General features: G+C 36.8%; 1 protein-coding gene and 1 long non-coding RNA gene across 2 annotated transcripts in view; one reads left to right on the top strand and one right to left on the bottom strand.

Annotated features, from left to right (window-relative positions):
* Positions 1 to 16,224, top strand: part of NAMPT (nicotinamide phosphoribosyltransferase) — a 39,407-nt gene extending 23,183 nt beyond the window's left edge. Inside the window, exons 5-11 of the mRNA XM_058725374.1 lie at positions 189 to 347; positions 1,078 to 1,214; positions 6,089 to 6,314; positions 7,121 to 7,240; positions 9,960 to 10,100; positions 11,189 to 11,323; positions 13,283 to 16,224. Of these exons, the coding sequence (XP_058581357.1) occupies positions 189 to 347; positions 1,078 to 1,214; positions 6,089 to 6,314; positions 7,121 to 7,240; positions 9,960 to 10,100; positions 11,189 to 11,323; positions 13,283 to 13,393 (1,029 nt within the window). The 3' untranslated portion in view covers positions 13,394 to 16,224. The remainder of the gene's footprint in view (positions 1 to 188; positions 348 to 1,077; positions 1,215 to 6,088; positions 6,315 to 7,120; positions 7,241 to 9,959; positions 10,101 to 11,188; positions 11,324 to 13,282) is intronic.
* LOC131509534 (uncharacterized) lies at positions 12,469 to 17,610 on the bottom strand. Its single transcript, XR_009260558.1, has 2 exons — positions 16,266 to 17,610; positions 12,469 to 12,991 (listed from the first exon to the last, which is right to left on the bottom strand). It is a non-coding gene; the product is annotated as an uncharacterized LOC131509534 (long non-coding RNA).
* Positions 17,611 to 18,187: the final 577 nt, after the last annotated feature.

The raw sequence follows: 18,187 nt of genomic DNA, 5'->3' as shown, positions 1-18,187 counted from the left end.
CTGAGAACTGAGCTGTGCACTCTATCTGGAATACACGTGGTAGGCATCTTGCAGTATGGTTGAGATGTCTCACTAGTATTTCCAGTAGTATGGAGGTCTAGGACATACCTCCAGAGAAAGCAGGGAGTTTCCTCAGAAAAACTCAGCATTTTATGTTCTAATATTTGTGATTAATTTTATCACTACAGACTATTCTTGTTCAGTCCTGGTATCCAATCACAGTGGCCACAAATTCTAGAGAGCAGAAGAAAATATTGGCCAACTATTTGCTGGAAACATCTGGTAACTTAGATGGTCTGGAGTATAAGTTACATGATTTTGGCTACAGAGGAGTTTCTTCCCAAGAGGTATGGAAGTATGAAGTGCACTTCATTTAATAAAATGTGGTTTGTTGGTTAGATTGCCATTATAAATTTGGGGGGAATTCTGATAGTGACCTTGGTTCTGAGCAGGCTACATTTTGAAATTCCAGGGATTCAGTCAATATATATATATTATAAATATATATATATTATATATTTTTATATATATATATTATATATAATATACATATATATTATATATATAATATATTATATATATTATACATATATACGTGTATGTACATATGTATACATGTACATATACATGTATATAATATATATATTATATATATAAACTACCTACTATGTGTTAGCTTCTGTTCAGAGTACCTGGAATAAAGCTTTCAGCAAATGTCCCTGTCCTTTCTCTATTAGATGGATGATGGATGGACAGACTTAAGTGTAACATATTATAATAAATATAGCAGATGTCAGATAATGCTACAGAGAAGCACAAGGCACAGAGTAAGGGAAAAGAGGCTGGTGGGAAAAGGGGGGGTGGGTCATTATTTGGTAGGTTTCTTTGAGGAGGTAACAGTTGACTTCTTAAATATTTAGGAAAAACTGGATCTTTGCCATAAGGAACTATTATGTCTGATAATGGTATCTCTAAGGATATCTGAAGGCAGATATTCCTTTGAGAGCTATGCTGCTTTATACCTCAAAGTATGGGTCTTTTTCTTTTTTGGATTTTGGTTTATGGTTTATTTTCCAGACTGCTGGCATAGGAGCGTCTGCTCATTTGGTTAACTTCAAAGGAACAGACACAGTAGCAGGAATTGCTTTTGTTAAAAAATACTATGGAACGAAAGATCCTGTTCCAGGCTATTCTGTTCCAGCAGCAGAACACAGGTAAAATTCTGTCTTCATCTGCCTATTATCTAAACATTTGTTTTCTGAAATGATTTTTTTTCACTCTTGTATTGGTAATTCAGTGATATTTTGCTTAATTTCAGAGCCAGGTACTACAGTAAATCCTCATGAATTTAAGCCATACAAATTTAGCATTTATACTAGGCATAAGGACTAGTATCAGCGAGGTAGAGAACTTTGAACCATCCTCATGAAAACAATTTAAGAGCTTGCTTTCAACTCTCACATTCCCATGTAAGTTTTATTTTAGGAACTTTTTCAACTGCTCTATTGCCATATGCAGATAGGTTTCATGTGTTAAATCTAGAAGCACTCACTGTAAAACTTGGTCACTTTTTCCCTTTTCCTGCTTTTCTACATGACCTCACGTAACCTTACCCTGGAAGCTGTCGCTTGGACCCAGTGCCCTCAATTGTAGAAAAGCTAGTAAGGCCTTTTGATGAAAGGAAGAGAGTTCATATCCTTCTTACGCTTCCTTATGTGACGCTAACTAAACATCTCAAGTTAAACTAGGGGCTGCGGCTGCCCTGCTCCTAGTGATAACTTTGTCGGAAGGCAGTGGAGTTTTTACAGTGTACGACAAGCCTGATTTCTGGTTCTTAATAGCAAAAAATACTTACAGTAATGAGTTTGGGAAAGTTTAGTAAGTTCTGCTCATACTCGGATCTTGCAGGGTTCTAAAACCAGCAGTGAGTTTTAAAATAAAGCTGAGCTTTTATCCAAGGCAATCTACTGGGTGCTAAAAGGGATAGGAAGATATAAAAAACTGACCCTATATTCAGTATAAAAATAATACACTACAAACACTCTGCTCTGTTGATTAAGTACTTTTAAGGTGTTAGAGTGCACTAGTGTGCAAGGGAAGGAAAGGAAAGATGTTCTCTTCCTGGCAGGACCGAGAAAGTTTTATAGAGACAGTATGTGAAATCTTCATTTCTTGAAAGAATGGTTAAATTTAATGGGAGACATGAGCGAGCAATCATTCTGAGTAAATCTTTTTTGCGTGCCTACCACACGTCCAACATTGTCTTGAAAGAGCAAGAATGAAAGAGGAGAGTGACTGTGCTTTGGGAATAAGGGCTGAAACAGATTTTGTAGGGAACATGGGTTAGACTCAGAAGACAGGTTAACCTGTAAACGCCCTTAAATTCATCTTGACATTGAATGTTAACTGTGTGCACATCATGCGAGGTTATTCTAATTCCTTTTTTAAATGGGAGTGGGCATCGAAGTTTTGAGCGTAAGCAGCTTTGTCATCAGAGAAATATTTTAGGATGGTTGTTTTGATAGGATATATTATGAATTGATAAAAAGAGAAATAAGAAATTAGCCTGAAGAGGAAGCTGTTCTAACAATTTGGAGAGATGCACAAAGGTTCAGAACGAAGTGGCTCAGTGAATGTTAAGTGGCTAAACACAGGCAATGGCTTAGGAGACAAAGTTGATAGAACTTGAGGATTTGGATTGGAGCTGGCGGAGGGTAGATTCCGCTAATATTTATGAGCCTTGCTGTATCAGTAGGGCCCTTGTTAAGGATTCTGACAGTCGAGACTCATCAGAGTCAGAACACAAGGATGTTGGTTCTACAGTTACAGTATTTTTATTTTGGAGTTAAGGAATATCCATATATTAGACTCTTACTGATGGTTTTGCTTCACAGTAGTAATATCACAAGTATGAATCTGAGAAGAAAGGTATCTTCTTTAGGGTTTTCATGTTAAGACAGGGTGAAATCCATTTTAAAGTCTCACAGTAGTATTTACTACATTTGTAAAATTTACTCTTTAATATATAAAAATATTTCAGATGCTCTTAAATAGAAAAGTCTTTTAAACAATACATGGTATAGTGAAAAGAGCTTGGAAGTCAAAGTTGGGAAACCTGAGTGACCTAGTGACCCTACAGCTGACATTCTGGGTGGCCTTGGGCAAGTCACTTCCCTCTCTTCCTCCGTTCCTCCATCCAGCCAGACAAAAGGAAGAGCTAAAACTTTTTGTCTCCAACATCAGAAGGTCATTAAGGATAAATGAGCTAACATCTAAAATCACTTGGCCACCTGGGTGGCTCAGCAGTTGAGTGTCCACCTCTTGATTTAGGCTCAGGTCGTGATCCCACGGTTGTGGGATCAAACCTGGCATCAGGCTGGGTGCTGAAAAATGTGGAGCCTGCTTAAGAGTCCCTCTCCTTCTCCCTCCCCCCTCCTCCTTCCCCCTCCTCACACTCTCTCTGTAAAATAAAAAAAAATTAAAAACTTCAAAATAAGAGAACTCTAAAGTTTAGAGCATTGCCATTATGGTTATAAATATTTTCTTAAGGAATGTATGAATCTGGGCTTAGAAATATGCCACTATCATTGTTTTAACACAACTTTTCTGTTTTCTTCCCAATGTTCTACCAGTTCACATAGTCAGATTATTTCTATTCATATAGTAGGTTTTCATATTCCTGATTTACTTATTCTGAGCATACTTATTCTGAGCCAAGCATATGTTAAAAAAAAAAACAAAAAAACACTGAACCCAAAGATGTGGGGAGAGTTTGGTTGACCAAAAAATTTAAGAGAGACATTAGACTATTTAATATAGAACCCAATTTAAAATTGTACATCGTGTGGTTAAGTGCTTACATTCTGTGGTTGATGTGAGCTTATGTAAAACTGCCTTGTTAAATTATATAAGTAAAACAAAATAAATCAATAGAAATTGAGAAAAAAAAGAAATATGCTATTGTGTAACCTTTCCCTCAAACTTTGGAAAGTTATCGATTTGATGCTGGAAATTAGAATAATAGCATTAGGAGAATTCATTGAACAAATATTTATGAGCTCCATATACTATCATCGGAAGAACAGGTGTTATGATTGGATTATGTAGAGGCTGCTGCAGGAAATGTCTCCAGGATGATGATGTAATAAAGGTAATCATCTCCCTGCCTAACAAGTAGATCTGGAGTCCAGAAGAAAAACCTGGACTAAGGGACAGATTCTGGAAACCCTTACCATGAGGGGATTTTTTAAAAGCTTTGAATATTTTTCACACAGGGAGTTGTATAGAGGAAAGCAAGTGTGCAGGTCAGAGCCTATGTTGGATTGAAGGAGAACATGACCTCTGAGGGGGACTGTAAAGGAACCATAGAAATAGGAAAAAATAAATAAATGAAAATGAGAGAGAGGTCACTGAAGTCATGGAAAAGGAAAGTTCAAGTGCCAGAGAAAGGAAGTAAGGTAAAGACTGAAAATGAACTTTGCTAGACAATACAAACAGCAGAGTTAGATGACTGTATCAGTGCATTGCTGGTGAAACAGAACTGTGTAGTCAAGGAGCTCTACCTGTAGGAGGTCATTATTATATTACAAAGCTCTCTGGCATCGGTATGGAGCTTAATTCTCTCCATCCTTATTAAGAGGATAATAGTAGTTGGCATGAAGAAGGGGGTTTTCTTTGCATCTGAATTTTCCCTTCAGCCTGCAGATGTTGGCATGAAGTCGGGAGTTGGCATCATAACTACTAGCAGCCTCTGGAGTTGTTAAGAAGAGTGTTCACTCTAAAATGAGTTTTATGTAAATAGACTATCTCTCTGTTTCAGATAAGAGTAGTCTCTGGGTAGCTGGCTCTTTATAACCCTGAAGTGTACATGCTCTGTTATCATCAGTGTATCATTGACAGCAAGGGAAAATAGTCTACCCCAGTCCTTTAGGAAAAAAAAATAATAAAATAACAGTTTCAAATATAAATTAGTATGACTCTTCAAACAGTTCTGAGATAAACTTATACCTACATGGGGTTATATAATAAGTGAAATGGGCTCTCTTTCCATTACTTTACTTAGGAAAATGGATGGGGTAGAGGAGAAGACTAGAAAACTAGGGAGAAGGAAAAATTGCTGGGCATGAAGAATTGGTAAAAGTTTTTCAACATTATTAGATTCTATTTAAGAATTTTTTAAATGATTTATATTAATCAAGAAGTACTTGTTACAAATAATTATTCAGTAAGAACCATTATTGAGGACATTGTGAAAATCACTATAACGGTTTTTGCCTAATAGTAACTCACATCTTACTTCCCATCATAATTATGTTTTGCTCAAACTAAGTATTAAAATTCTTACATTCCCTGGGCATATATTAACTTTATAGATGAAATAAATGACTGCCTGTTACTGGCCATTTGAAGATATAACAGGTAAAGGGTTGGTTGGCTGTATGTATGTATGTGTGGTATAGTATAAATAACTGCCTAAGTAGTTGCCTTTAAGTATAGGAGTTTTAAAGATAAAAAAGACTAGTGTATGTCCCTGCTATTATTGGTATATGGTTTTGAAAGCTCACAGAAGGGAGCAGGTCCTTGCGTTACGTAGCAAAATAACGGGAGTATGTGTTCATTGTTTCTCACATCTTGGCATAATGTACAGAGTGCATTCAGTAGCTGCTTGTTTTAGTCAACTAATTTTATTGTATTTTTTAAGTGAACTCTACATCCAGCGTGGGGCTCAAACTCACAACCCTGAGGTCAAGAGTTGTAGGCTTCCAGCTGTGCCAGCCAAGCACCCCCTAGTTAACTGATTTTAAATGAGTAGGTTTAGGAATACAAAAAAAAAAACAAAAACAAAAAGTTGGTTGAAAATAGGAGTTAAAATAACTATGAGACAGGAATAAGATTCCTGATAGTATTAAACATCAGCCAAGGGGTGGTTTGGCCCAAATAGTCGATGATCCTTATTACATGCATTCAGTAAACTAAATCTCACCTTTGCAGTGTTGATGGTATTAGAAGTATATAGTACATCAGATATGATTTAGGAATAGATAATGTGTCTGCCTAAGTAAATCTGTATTTTCATTTTGTTTTCTAGTACCATAACAGCTTGGGGGAAAGACCGTGAAAAAGATGCTTTTGAACATATAGTAACACAGTTTTCATCAGTGCCTGTATCTGTGGTCAGCGATAGCTATGACATTTACAATGCATGTGAAAAAATATGGGGTGAAGATCTAAGACATTTAATACTGTCAAGAAGTACAGAGGCACCACTAATAATCAGACCTGATTCTGGAAATCCTCTGGACACTGTATTAAAGGTAAATTTTAATACATAACTTGATTATTAAAATGCCTGTGGACCCACTGTATCAATACTCTTGTAGTTTCATTTATGCACATGGCATTTCAGAACCATTTCTGGACCAGGCCCCTTATTTTAGAGTTGCAGCTCAGGGAGAGTAATAAATTTGTCCAAGGCCACACATTAGTAACAGAAAAAGGATACCCACAGTTCTGGGTTATTTATGTACTGTCGAATAGATAATACTGTTGAACAGATATTTTCTGCTTACCTTGAAAATTAATAGTATTAATCCTGTGCTTTGGTTACCAAGTTTGTGTTTTTTCTTTACTACAAGTCATTGCTATACATTTGAAGTTTTTAGTGCAAAAGAAATATGTGGAAGGTGATGTGGAATAAAAAGAATTCAAAAATACTTTTCAGGTAGTGATTCTTTAGAGATACTGTTGATCCTCAGTAGAGCATTGTTGTTTTGGTTTTTTTTAGGGTTTAGGACTTGGTTTGCCTTCTTCAAAAATCATTAATAAGAACAAGTTATTTGATGCCTATTGCTAGAAAAATATTGTGTTAGGTGCTTTACTTAAGCTATGTCATATAATCTCTGTGAAAACCCTATGGTAAATATTACTCTCTCTCCAGATGTGGGGTCAATCTCATGAACCATGAGATCGTGACCGGAGCAGAAACCAAGAGTTGGGACTGAGCCACCCAGGCGCCCCACCAAAGTCTTTTTTTTTTTTTTTTTTTTTTTTTAACTTTGAAACCTTTTCACACTTTTTTTGAGTTTGTTATTTTGTGTTGTATGTGTATTTTCCCCTACAGGTTTTGGATATTCTGGGTAAGAAGTTCCCTATTACTGAGAACTCAAAGGGCTACAAGTTGCTACCACCTTATCTTAGAATTATTCAAGGGGATGGAGTAGATATTAATACTCTACAAGAGGTATGTGTTTTATATTAAAGGTCCAATAAGGCAACCCTTATAATTAAGCTCTTTATTGGTTTGATAAATAGCACATTAATGATTTAAACATAGTTGTGATTCTTTTCATAAATGTTAATGATAGCATATGTCTTTTCTGTTAATTGCTTAAAGTTTGTAATAAACACAGTTGACCCTTGAATAGCGCAGGGGTTAGGGTCATGGACAGTCCCCTATATCCCACACAGTAAAAAAATCCATGTATAACTTTTGACTCTACCAAAACTTAACTCCTAGAAGAATGCCATTGACCAGAAGCCTTACAGTAACATCAACAGTTGATTAACATGTATATATGTATTATGTACTGTATTATATACTGTATTCCTAGTAAGCTAGACAAAAGAAATATTTCTTTTATATAATTATATATAATAGATATTTTATTAGAAAAAATATTAGGTAAAATATTAAGAAAATTAAGGAAGAGAAAATACATTTATAGTACTATACTGTATTTATCAAAAAAAATCTGTGTATAAGTGGACTGGTGCAAACAAACCCATGTTTCAACAGGCAGCTGTACTAGTGAGTTAAGGTCTAGGTGTATCAGCCATACCACACTTAACTACTCTCTGTCCTTAATTGGGCACCCTTGATGATGAGCCTGAAGAAGCGTCACCATGAAACAAAATGCCAAACAACATTTCCTTGTATATAAAACAAAACATTTTGACACTGCTTAAGTAGGTGTGTTTTATTGGAATGGAGCTGCACATACTTGACAATTTATTATAAAACTTGAATGGTATTAATGTATGCTTTCTTAAAAAGTATAAAATGGTTTATCACCTCTTCTAAACATTAACTGTCGTCACTGTTACTGTTAGATTTAGCCAAACAGTGTTCTATTATCTTAAAACTTTTGCCTCTTTTTCCCCCAAATAAGCTTTTAAAGAGCTATTATTTCATTTTAACAAATACCTAAAATACTCCATAAAAATTAAGGCTATCATTTGATATTATAATTTAGACTACTATCGTAAAACCACTGATATTTTAACATCTCTCAGCCTCAGATGGTATCCATTTTCATAACACAAGTTATTAAAGGATTTTTCTGTTTGCAAGAATTTGGTGTGGTGAGAGTTAAGGGCAGTATCCAAACTGTAAATAGTTTGTGTTCCAAAAGATCTATATAAAAGAAAGAACTATTGCATATAACAAACTGTGTTTCTGTGGTGATGTGCATGTAAAGTTCCAGAATGAGGTTTCTGGAATAGATCGCTTGCAGTTACAGAAATGAGGTTTTTTCCACCCAGCTCTCCCAAACCGCCTTACCTAAGAAAAGTGGAAACTCCCCAAACTCCTCTAAGTGATTTGGTGTTGGGACATTAGGGGCTTCCACGTGAGAAGGGAGGAAGGCATAAAGTCCACAATGAGGAGGAAGACCTAAGTATAGAAATCTCAGCGGGCATTTTTTTAATAGCTGTTGTCTCCTTAGCTAATGTAAGGGTTTCTTACTTCATCATCAGTTAAGAACTGTTACCCATACCTGCATTTTAGCCGGTTTAGCAGGTGCTGTCACCCACATTTCACCCTCTTTCAGATGAAACATCATGGGCAGGGACCTGTGCCATTGTCAGAAAACCCATTAGCTCTTTTCATGGCTCAGCCCTGGCATTCAGCTCTTTAAAAAGTCAGGTGGTTCAGTCAGGTATTTGAACTTCCCTTTAAAAACCGAAGTTTCCTTTCCTTTTTTTTTTTTTAAATGCTGAGAATGCAAGTGCATTTTTTTAAGTTGAGACTGAGCTTAAAACTTGAACTTTTTTTTTTTTTTTTTTTAACTTTATGAACAAGGAGTTAAATATTGAGACAGGTACTCTTTATTCATCCCTGACCAAGGTTTCACCAGTGCCAGTTTGTGTTAATGCAGATGCACTTGTGTGTTGGTTTACATAAAGGGTAATACCTGCTTTCTTCATCCTGAAGGGGGCTCAAAATAAGTTTTCCGAAGTAGGAAAAGGAACCGTATGGTTTTGCTTCCTACATATAGTAGATGCCTTAATTTTGACACAATGAAAAATCTGTTTAACTTCAAACTTCTCTCATTGTCAGCCTCACTTTTGAACTTGGCTCTTCATGGTCAGTCTTCCCTGTGACATGTCATGAAGTTGATGGTATAACCCCACTCTGGGGTTCTTGTGTACCAGAATGAATCCACTTATTTCAGTAAAGAGGCAAAAATCTCTTTTGTGTTAGACACAATTCCCCAGGTGAATCCTTGACTCCACAGCCATACCCCCAGGAGGTCACCCCGTACACAACCCAGCTCTCCTGAGCAAACACACGAGTGGTCCTCCACTGTCTCCCTGGCAGCTGTCAACACATTTGTGTTCGTGTAGATTTCCGGCACAAGACCTTACCTGTCTTATCACCAGTTACTTCTCATTCCCTCATTTCCTTCATTCCCCCGACCCTAACCACAGCCACAGTGACAACACAACAAATTCAGGAGCTCTGAATGAAATCCTCCTTCTGCACTTAAACCTCAGCCCGGCATTTTTGAAGGTGGGTAGGTCTTTTGAAAGAGAAAATGTGGACTATAACTCTGTAGGCCTTACTCTTCACTGTGTATGGTGTTATAAAATGGCTCCAGGATGTTTTACTTTATTCATCACTATGACCCGAGGGAAATAACCTCCTTCCTCTTTCAAATTAGTGTTTTTTGATCTTCTAGATTGTAGAAGGCATGAAGCAAAAAAAATGGAGTATTGAAAACATTGCTTTCGGTTCTGGTGGAGCTTTGCTACAGAAGTTAACAAGAGATCTGTTGAATTGTTCCTTCAAGTGTAGCTATGTTGTAACCAATGGCCTTGGGGTATGTCCTTCAACTTTTACTCTTGTGTTAGTACCTTCTTTATGTGTCAGGTAGAATGCAGTTACTGAATGCAGTAGTCAAAGGATATGTCCTAAACTATGTTGTCAGGGACCACTGACCTTGACTCAAAGCAAGGAAAGAAAAGAGATCTTAGGTAAAAAAAATGACATGACTTGGAGAAAGAAGGAAAAAGAAGATGATTATTTGAGAAGTAATGCAGGCCAGTCATTGCCCACTGGTTCAGTATTAGAGTCAAAAAGTTGACCGTTTTGAAGGGGAATATCAGCTAACCCAGCCATCATATATGAAAGATAAGCAGGTGTGTAAGCACCATCAGTGTTTTAGGAAGGTGGAGCATGGAGTGGGAGTTGTGATACCAGAATCCTGTTCTAATAGCCTTAGAACAGGACCCCAAGCTGCCTGTTTCAGGCAGCTGAACAACAAGGGTCTTTGTAGGCTCTTGAGACTCTGTGGATCCAAAGGTGGGAGTGGGAGATATTAAGAATTCTTCAGAACACCTGGGTTCTGGGTTGGTTCCTTGCTTTCCTCACCTCTGTCTTTGGAACCTTCTGGGGTTGATTCATCTGCTTCTCCTCCAGAGCATCACTCCTTGCTTCTATTATGTTGGCCTCCTACCTTTCTGCTCTTTAAACAAACCTTGTGTTCTCCTCAGGTTCTCTAGGTCTTTGCTTTTCATAGTAACAAGGAATAAAGTAAAAGGTAACAAAAGGAAAAGTTATGGAGTATGGAATGGAAGCCTTTACCTTAGTAAAAATCTTAGTTCCCTTGCCACAGATTATATAATACAGTTGACATAGTTTTTTTTGTTTTCTTTTCCCAGTAGCCTGCATGTGCTATACTGGAATGTTAGAAAGGATATTCAAGACTTCAATTTTGTTCATAACCCTTTTCCCTAACAGAGGACTCTGTCTTCCAACAGAGGCTAGAGTTCTGTTTCTAAAAGCCCGATGTGGATTCGTTTAGTTATACCAATAAAGTGCCTTAGGTTTATATATAAATTATGTATAAACTTTGTTCTTTAATGGGAATAACATTCCTGATTAGTCTTTTATTTCTCTTTCTTCCAGATTAATGTCTTCAAGGACCCCGTTGCTGATCCCAACAAAAGATCCAAAAAGGGCCGATTATCTTTACATAGGACACCAGCAGGGAATTTTGTTACACTTGAGGAAGGAAAAGGAGACCTTGAGGAATATGGTCATGTATGTTATCTTTGCTGATCTTCCATATTATGAAAGCGGGCTCTTACGTTGCATTTTTAAAGTATCTCCAGAAGGTTTTTTTATTGAAGGACAAAGTACTTTTGCTATAAAACGTGTGCGGTTGCTAACCTAGCAACCAAAATAAGATGAAAACCAAGAAGGGGCTAGATCATAAATAAGAACTGTGCATACAATGGGTGACAAACTAGGACATTTCATAAAAAAGCAAAAGTTCATCCACACAGTGAGCAGCAGGGTAGTGGCTGATGAACTTCAGCAAACCCTCGTGTACTCCACCATACTGTCAGTGCCAACTTGGCAGCGAGTCCTTTCTGAAAAGGAACGGCTAAAAATACTTAAAGGAAGCTATTTATGTTGTAAAACTGGTAATTTAATAAAGGAAGGGCTATCCAAATTCTAAGGTGTTGAAAGATAATCCCATTTTTTAAAAACTTAACAGAATCCAGTTGAGATGGTTTTCTGTAGTCTCCTGTGCTTCTCACAGCAATTCTGGGCTACAAAAGCAGATTATGTTATCTTAATATAAGATGTGAAAACATTATGACTGGATTCTGATTACATAATAATAATAATAGGTGAAACCTACATTAAACCAAGTTTTCTGATTCAAGTCAACCAAACTGGAAAAGTTTATGGTGTGCTTAAGTGGTCCATATGATCTGATGCTCTTTAACATAAAAAATACACTTATATTTGTAAACTCAGAAGCTACAAAATGTATTTTAGCCGCTGGATTGAAAAAAACTCATTTTTAGAGGAAAACTGCTCCAAACATAAAACACTAATTTATCACTGTAGATTCTTTATACCATTTCAGATATTCTACTTATGGTATATGTGATACTAAGTTTTGAGCTAGAACTGAACATTTTTCTGTATTTAATGAAAAATAAGTTCCTAAACAAACTTTTCAATATAGCCTGTTGTTCAGGTCGTTGAGTAGCATTCACTGAACTCTTGTAGCTACTGAGAGTGTCCAGATGGACTGATAAAGTCAGTGTAGACAAAGCCCCAACTATGGCTTTAAAATGCATTGATTTCAAGAGTATGTAAATGACACCCTAGAACATCTGAGGCAGTAATCAGTTATAATCATCTAGGCATTTTAAGAATAGGAACCACCATTCCTTGATGATATTTAACTTTATGAAAGAAAAGGTTATGCACCTCAATCTTGATGGAACACTTAGGCACAACAGATTACATCTGTCGATTTTTCAAAGGAAACCAAGGGCAGACAATTTCTTAGGGAGACGAAAGTGGCTTTCTCAGACTTAAAAGGGAATTCAGTTTTCTCAGTTGACTGTTGTTACCCTTGCATCGATCAAATGGATTACGTGTATCAGTAACTTCTGGAATATACACCGAGTTTTTAAATCCGTCATTGAGCATTCATCAAGAAGCCAATACTTAACTTCTGTTTCTGGTTTGGTTTCTTTTTTTTTTATGTTTTTTTGTTGTTGTTCTAAGTCCAAAACTCAGTGACTAGGAAATTTATTAAATTCCAGGGTTGTAAGTTTAATCAGTGTTGAGTCTGTTGTCTAGGAACAAGGGAAGGCCTGGCAGGCTTTCCTTGCTCACTGTCAGTCATAATTATCAGCAACAGCCATGATTCTTCTGGGCAACCAAGCAATAAGCATCTTCCACCTGGAAAAATAAAGAGAAGGATCAGCTACCGTTTTCGTGTTTTCCCTTCAAGGAAAACTTTTACGAATATTTAGATTATTGCTTTATATAAAAGCTAAATATTTCTACATAGCCATTTTAGATAGTGCCATGCTTTCTGCCTGCTCCACCAGCACTGCGTGTAAACATTCATAATTTGAATGCCATCAAACATCTCTGTATTTGACTAGTGAGTCTGACTCCTCAAAGCCTTAACTTATTTTGCTTGATTGTCTGATATAACGGTTACATTTTAGTCTTATATTTGTGCAGGATCTTCTCCATACTGTCTTCAAGAATGGGAAGGTGACAAAAAGCTATTCATTTGATGAAATCAGAAAAAATGCAGAGCTGAATATCGAACTGGAAGTAGCGCCTCATTAGGGTTTATGACTGGGTGTGCGTGCTCGCCTGCGTGTGTGTGTACATGTGCATGCATGCACGTGTGCACCGGCGTGTGAGTATGAAATCATGTTTATTGTACAGATGTGGGGGGTTTCTTTGTGTTTTATGATACATTACAGCCAAATTATTTGTTGGTTTATGGACATACTGCCCTTTCATTTTTTGTTTTTTTCCAGTGTTTAGGTGATCTCAAATTAGGAAATGCACTTAACCATGTAAAAGATTAATGATAAGTAAGCTTTTTAGGGCCCTTTGCCAATAGATAGTAATTCTATCTGGTATTGATCTTTTCACAAATAACCGAACCCAGAAACTTTTATATATAACTGAAGATCACATAAAACAGATTTGCATAAAATTATCATTGATTGCTTTATGTTTATATTTAACTTGTATTTTTGTACAAACAAGATTGTGTAAGATATATTTAAAGTTTCAGTGATTTAACAGTCTTTCCAACTTTTCATGATTTTTATGAGCACAGACTTTCAAGAAAATACTTGAAAATAAATTACATTGCCTTTTGTCCATTAATCAGCAAATAAAACATGGCCTTAACGAGTTGTTTGTGTTATTGTACAATTTGAAAGTTATGTCAGGACATACCCTATAGAATTACTAACCTCACTGCCCCTTGTAGAATATGTATTAATCATTCTACATTAAAGGAAATAATGGTTCTTACTGGAATGTCTAGGCACTGTACAGTGATTATATATGTTGGTCATTGTATTGTACCAGTGAAATGCCAAATTTGAAGGCCTGTACTGCAATTTTATATGTCAGATATTGCCTGTGGCTCTAACATGCACCTCAAGATTTTAAGGAGATGTTTTTAGAGAGAATTTCTGCTTCCACTACAGAATATATACATAAATGTAAAATATTAACAAAAGTGGAAGTAGTGTATTTTAAAGTAATTACACTTCGGAATTTATTTTTCCTATTCTATAGTTGATATGACTGAAATGAATTACTGGAATGGGTAGTGAGTGTACTTATTTTAAATGTTTTGATTCTGTTATATTTTTCATTAAGTTTTTTTAAAAATTAAATTGAATATTAAATTGTATGGACATCATTTATTAAACTGAATCCCTCCATAAATAATAAGCAGGTTCTTAAATGAGGATAAATTAAAGCATGAGGACATAAGTTTGAATAGAAAAGTCTTAACCAAAAATAGTAAGTTGGCTACATGCAAAGCAAAGCGTTCAACATCAAAATGTTCTAGAGTGATTAACTGCTAGATTCTGAGTCAGTCATCTGACTAGAGGCCAGGTTTGGTTTTTTTAATGATTCTGTTTTATTTATATCTGTTGTTCTAAGGCAGGAGGACGACTAAGGCCTGCAGGCCAAATTCAGACTGCTATTTTTGTAAATACCTATGTCTATGACTGCTTTCTCAGGTCAGCACAGAAGTCAAGTAGTTACATAGTGACCATATGACCCACAAAGCCTGAAATGTTTATTACCTGGCCCTTTTGCAGAAAAAGTTTGTTGACCCCTGGGGTCTAAGAAGAGGAGCGTGCCTTGAAGTATAAGAGAAATGTTGAGTTCGGGGAAGGGAGGAAGCTTTGTTGATAAGGAGTTTGTCTCTCTTTTATCCTTTCTTTTATTTAAACATCTCATCTTGGAAGACTGATTTCTGAAAGCTTTAACAGGACATTAAATGTGAAATTTTAAATACTGAAAAGCCATAAATCATCTGTCCTATAAACAGTTACATGAGAAGGTATTTATCAGTGGAATAATCGAAGTAGAAGTCTGTTAAATGTCTCCTATAAACATCATTAAAAAGAACATGGTTTTTGCAGATGATTCTAAACCCTTGTTTAATGAGAACAATAAGCATTATATTTACTTTTATTAAGAGTTTTCATCCTGTAATTCCTGGTGGAAAATAGTTTTAAGCTGATTCTTTTAAATGTATCTAAAAATTAGTAATATTAAGAAGAACACAACTTTCTTCACAAAAATGTGATGGGGGTTAGAGAATTAAAAAAACCATATTTATTACCAAATAACAACTTTGATAAATCATCCATAATTTTGGTTTTCTTTAAACATGGGAATTCTATAAACAGTATTCTTTGTGTGCTGGGACTTTCAGCAGTTTCAGAGTAGCTGGAGTTTTACTTTTAAAAAATCTACACTTGTACATGGCCGTAGATTGTAGAAGAGGTGGAATGATTAATTCTTTTAGCCACTTGGAACCAATGAATCTGAATTTGTCACTAAGCACTTAGTATTTGGCCATCCCCATTCTCAGTAGCAAATGGTTAACATAGTTCTCAAATAGGATTCCACTGTGTGTCACCTTTCAATCAGTCTAACTCTTCCAGACAAAAGCAAATGGCATGTATGGGTTTGCTTAGGTCCTTAGATTTGCAGTTGACATCAGTTAATCCCTCTCAATTCATACTATCATGAAGTATTTGTATTTTAAATAGAAGATAGGAGTTCTGTGTTAAGACTCTTTATTTGTACTCTATACTTAAAGTCAAATGGTTTTAATCCCTTATTTCCTTTCTTGAAATAAATTGTTATGAAAAATATTTTATAACAAAATTCATCTTGGAAAACCAGAAAGAGAAAAATGGCAAGGTAATTATTGTTCTGTTTGCCATAATTTAGAATTCAGCACTTAAACAAGTATTTTGTAGTTTTACATTCCTTTTTAACCATTCAGTGGAGAACGCTCAGCTTTTCTCCCAAGTTGTATGTTAATTCTAATATGTATACAACATCAAATATAAACATGTAATTAACATGGAAATAAAGTTTAGCTCTATTAGCGAAATGTTAAATTTGACTGTGTGCTTCAAATAATGGCCATTTCTAGACCTACCCTCTTTTAGGTACTCCTCTATTTTCTGCCTTGTGCAACCATCTGAATGGCAGTGCCTCTTATTAAGGACACTGGAGAGAGACCAGATCTGGAGGGAAAGGGCAGAATTTCTAGGTTAAGATCTTTCATGAGATGCTATAGAGACACTTAGATGTGGATGTTAGGTAGCTGGATATACAGATTTGGGGACACGTGAAAGGGTACCTCACTAGGAAGCATATAAAATATGGCCTGGCACACCACATGCAAAATCCAGCCTGTCTGTTTTTGTAAACAGAGGCTTTTGGAATAAGCCATGCCCATTAGTCTAATTCTTGTTTATGGCCGCTTTCACGCTACCATAACAGAGTTGAGAAGTTGCTAAAGGCAGACTTTGTACCCTGCAAAGCCCAATGATTTTACTTTATGGCCCTTTAAAGTAGAAAATATGCCAACCTGCTGTAGAGTACAAGGAAAAGAAAACTGAGGGAAAAACCAGAGGAACTCTACAAAAGTTAAGTGGCAGAAGGTAAGAAGGCAAAGGAGACTGACAAGTGGTAGCTGAAGAGATGAGAGGAAAACCAGGAGGAGTAAAGGAAGAAGGGAGTTTTTCGGCACAGTACGGAATGCTGCTGAGAGACCAAGTAGAGTGAGGGATTAAAAGCATCGACTGAATTTAACCGGGAAATACCAGTGGCTTGCAAACATTCCCTCCACAGCAGCTGAAGCAGCACATGGCAGAAAGAAGCTATCTTACAAAACTTTGAATTTTGGACATGAAAAGGAGAGAATGAAGCAACAATGTGTCTCCCTTTCCCGTTTTAGCTACTGCTTTACTTTCTAAAAAGGACCCGGGCAAGAGGGAGAAGTTAAAGATAAGAGAGCCAAAAGGAATCAGTGACGCTTTTGGGTTCCATACAAGGTTGGAAGAGGATGGGGTCCAAAGCGCCTGTGGAGAAACTGGCTGGCTTTCGCAAGGAAGGGGTGGGGTGCTTCTATTCTAGAAAGAAGGAGAAGGGGATAGGTGCACATGCAGGCTTCGGTTTCCTCGTTAAAGTCAGAGACCAAAGGAGACTGGACTTTTGAAAAAGGTTTTAAAATGGTTTTTGTGGAGAATGAAGTGACCAAATGTACAGCAGGATGACAGAACGGTATGGAGGACCCACCTATTTGGGACTGAGAATTTAAAGTTTAATTTGCCTGTTGTGATCTTTGTTGTTCCCCTCCATAGTAGCACCCCGATGCCTGGGTACAGAGAAAATGGAGATACTTGCTGTTTTGCCAGATGAGTTTGATCAAAGGGATGTTAATTGAATAACTGCTGAAACACTGGTCCTACATATTTAAACTGTGGATAGGTAAGGACATGAGGGCTACACAGAGCATTGGGAAGACAGTAAGGAACCTGATGGATAGTCTGATAACAGATCTGGGCTGCTGGGAGTTGCTGGAACAAGCAGGTTTGGAAGGACAGGAAACACTAGTCTCAGACCAGGATGTGTGGATTAGTGATCAGAGAGGAGCAAGGTCATGGTGGAGTGTGATCTTGCAGTGGCTAAATGAAGATCATGAGACCAAACGAGAACAGGAAACCTGAAAGGACAGTTGGGTGGGATGGTGGACATTAAAATCATCCAGGAGGACGGCAGAAGTTGAAGTAGAGAGGAAAGCTAGGTCAGGCACCGACATGTTCAGTGAATGAAGAGAAGTGACCAGGAGGTCAGCAGGAGGCAGCATCAGTGAAGGGTGTGAGCCTCAAAGAGATAGGGCAGAGGAGACCACGGACTCAGGCCAGCCTGCAAGAGGAGGAACTCAGGGTCTGAGCACGCATGGACGAATACAGACTGATTAAAAAGCACCTGTGTATTGCCAAAGGTTTGATGTCCTTTACTAGGCCCTCAGTCAATATTTGTTGACTTGATGAATGAAGGGAAGGAATAATT

This window comes from Neofelis nebulosa, chromosome 4 (genome assembly GCF_028018385.1).
Source record: "Neofelis nebulosa isolate mNeoNeb1 chromosome 4, mNeoNeb1.pri, whole genome shotgun sequence".
Classification (NCBI taxonomy): Eukaryota; Metazoa; Chordata; class Mammalia; order Carnivora; family Felidae; genus Neofelis; species Neofelis nebulosa.
The sequence above is the reverse complement of the archived record's forward strand: the minus strand, read 5'-3'. Positions and strand labels throughout refer to the sequence as shown.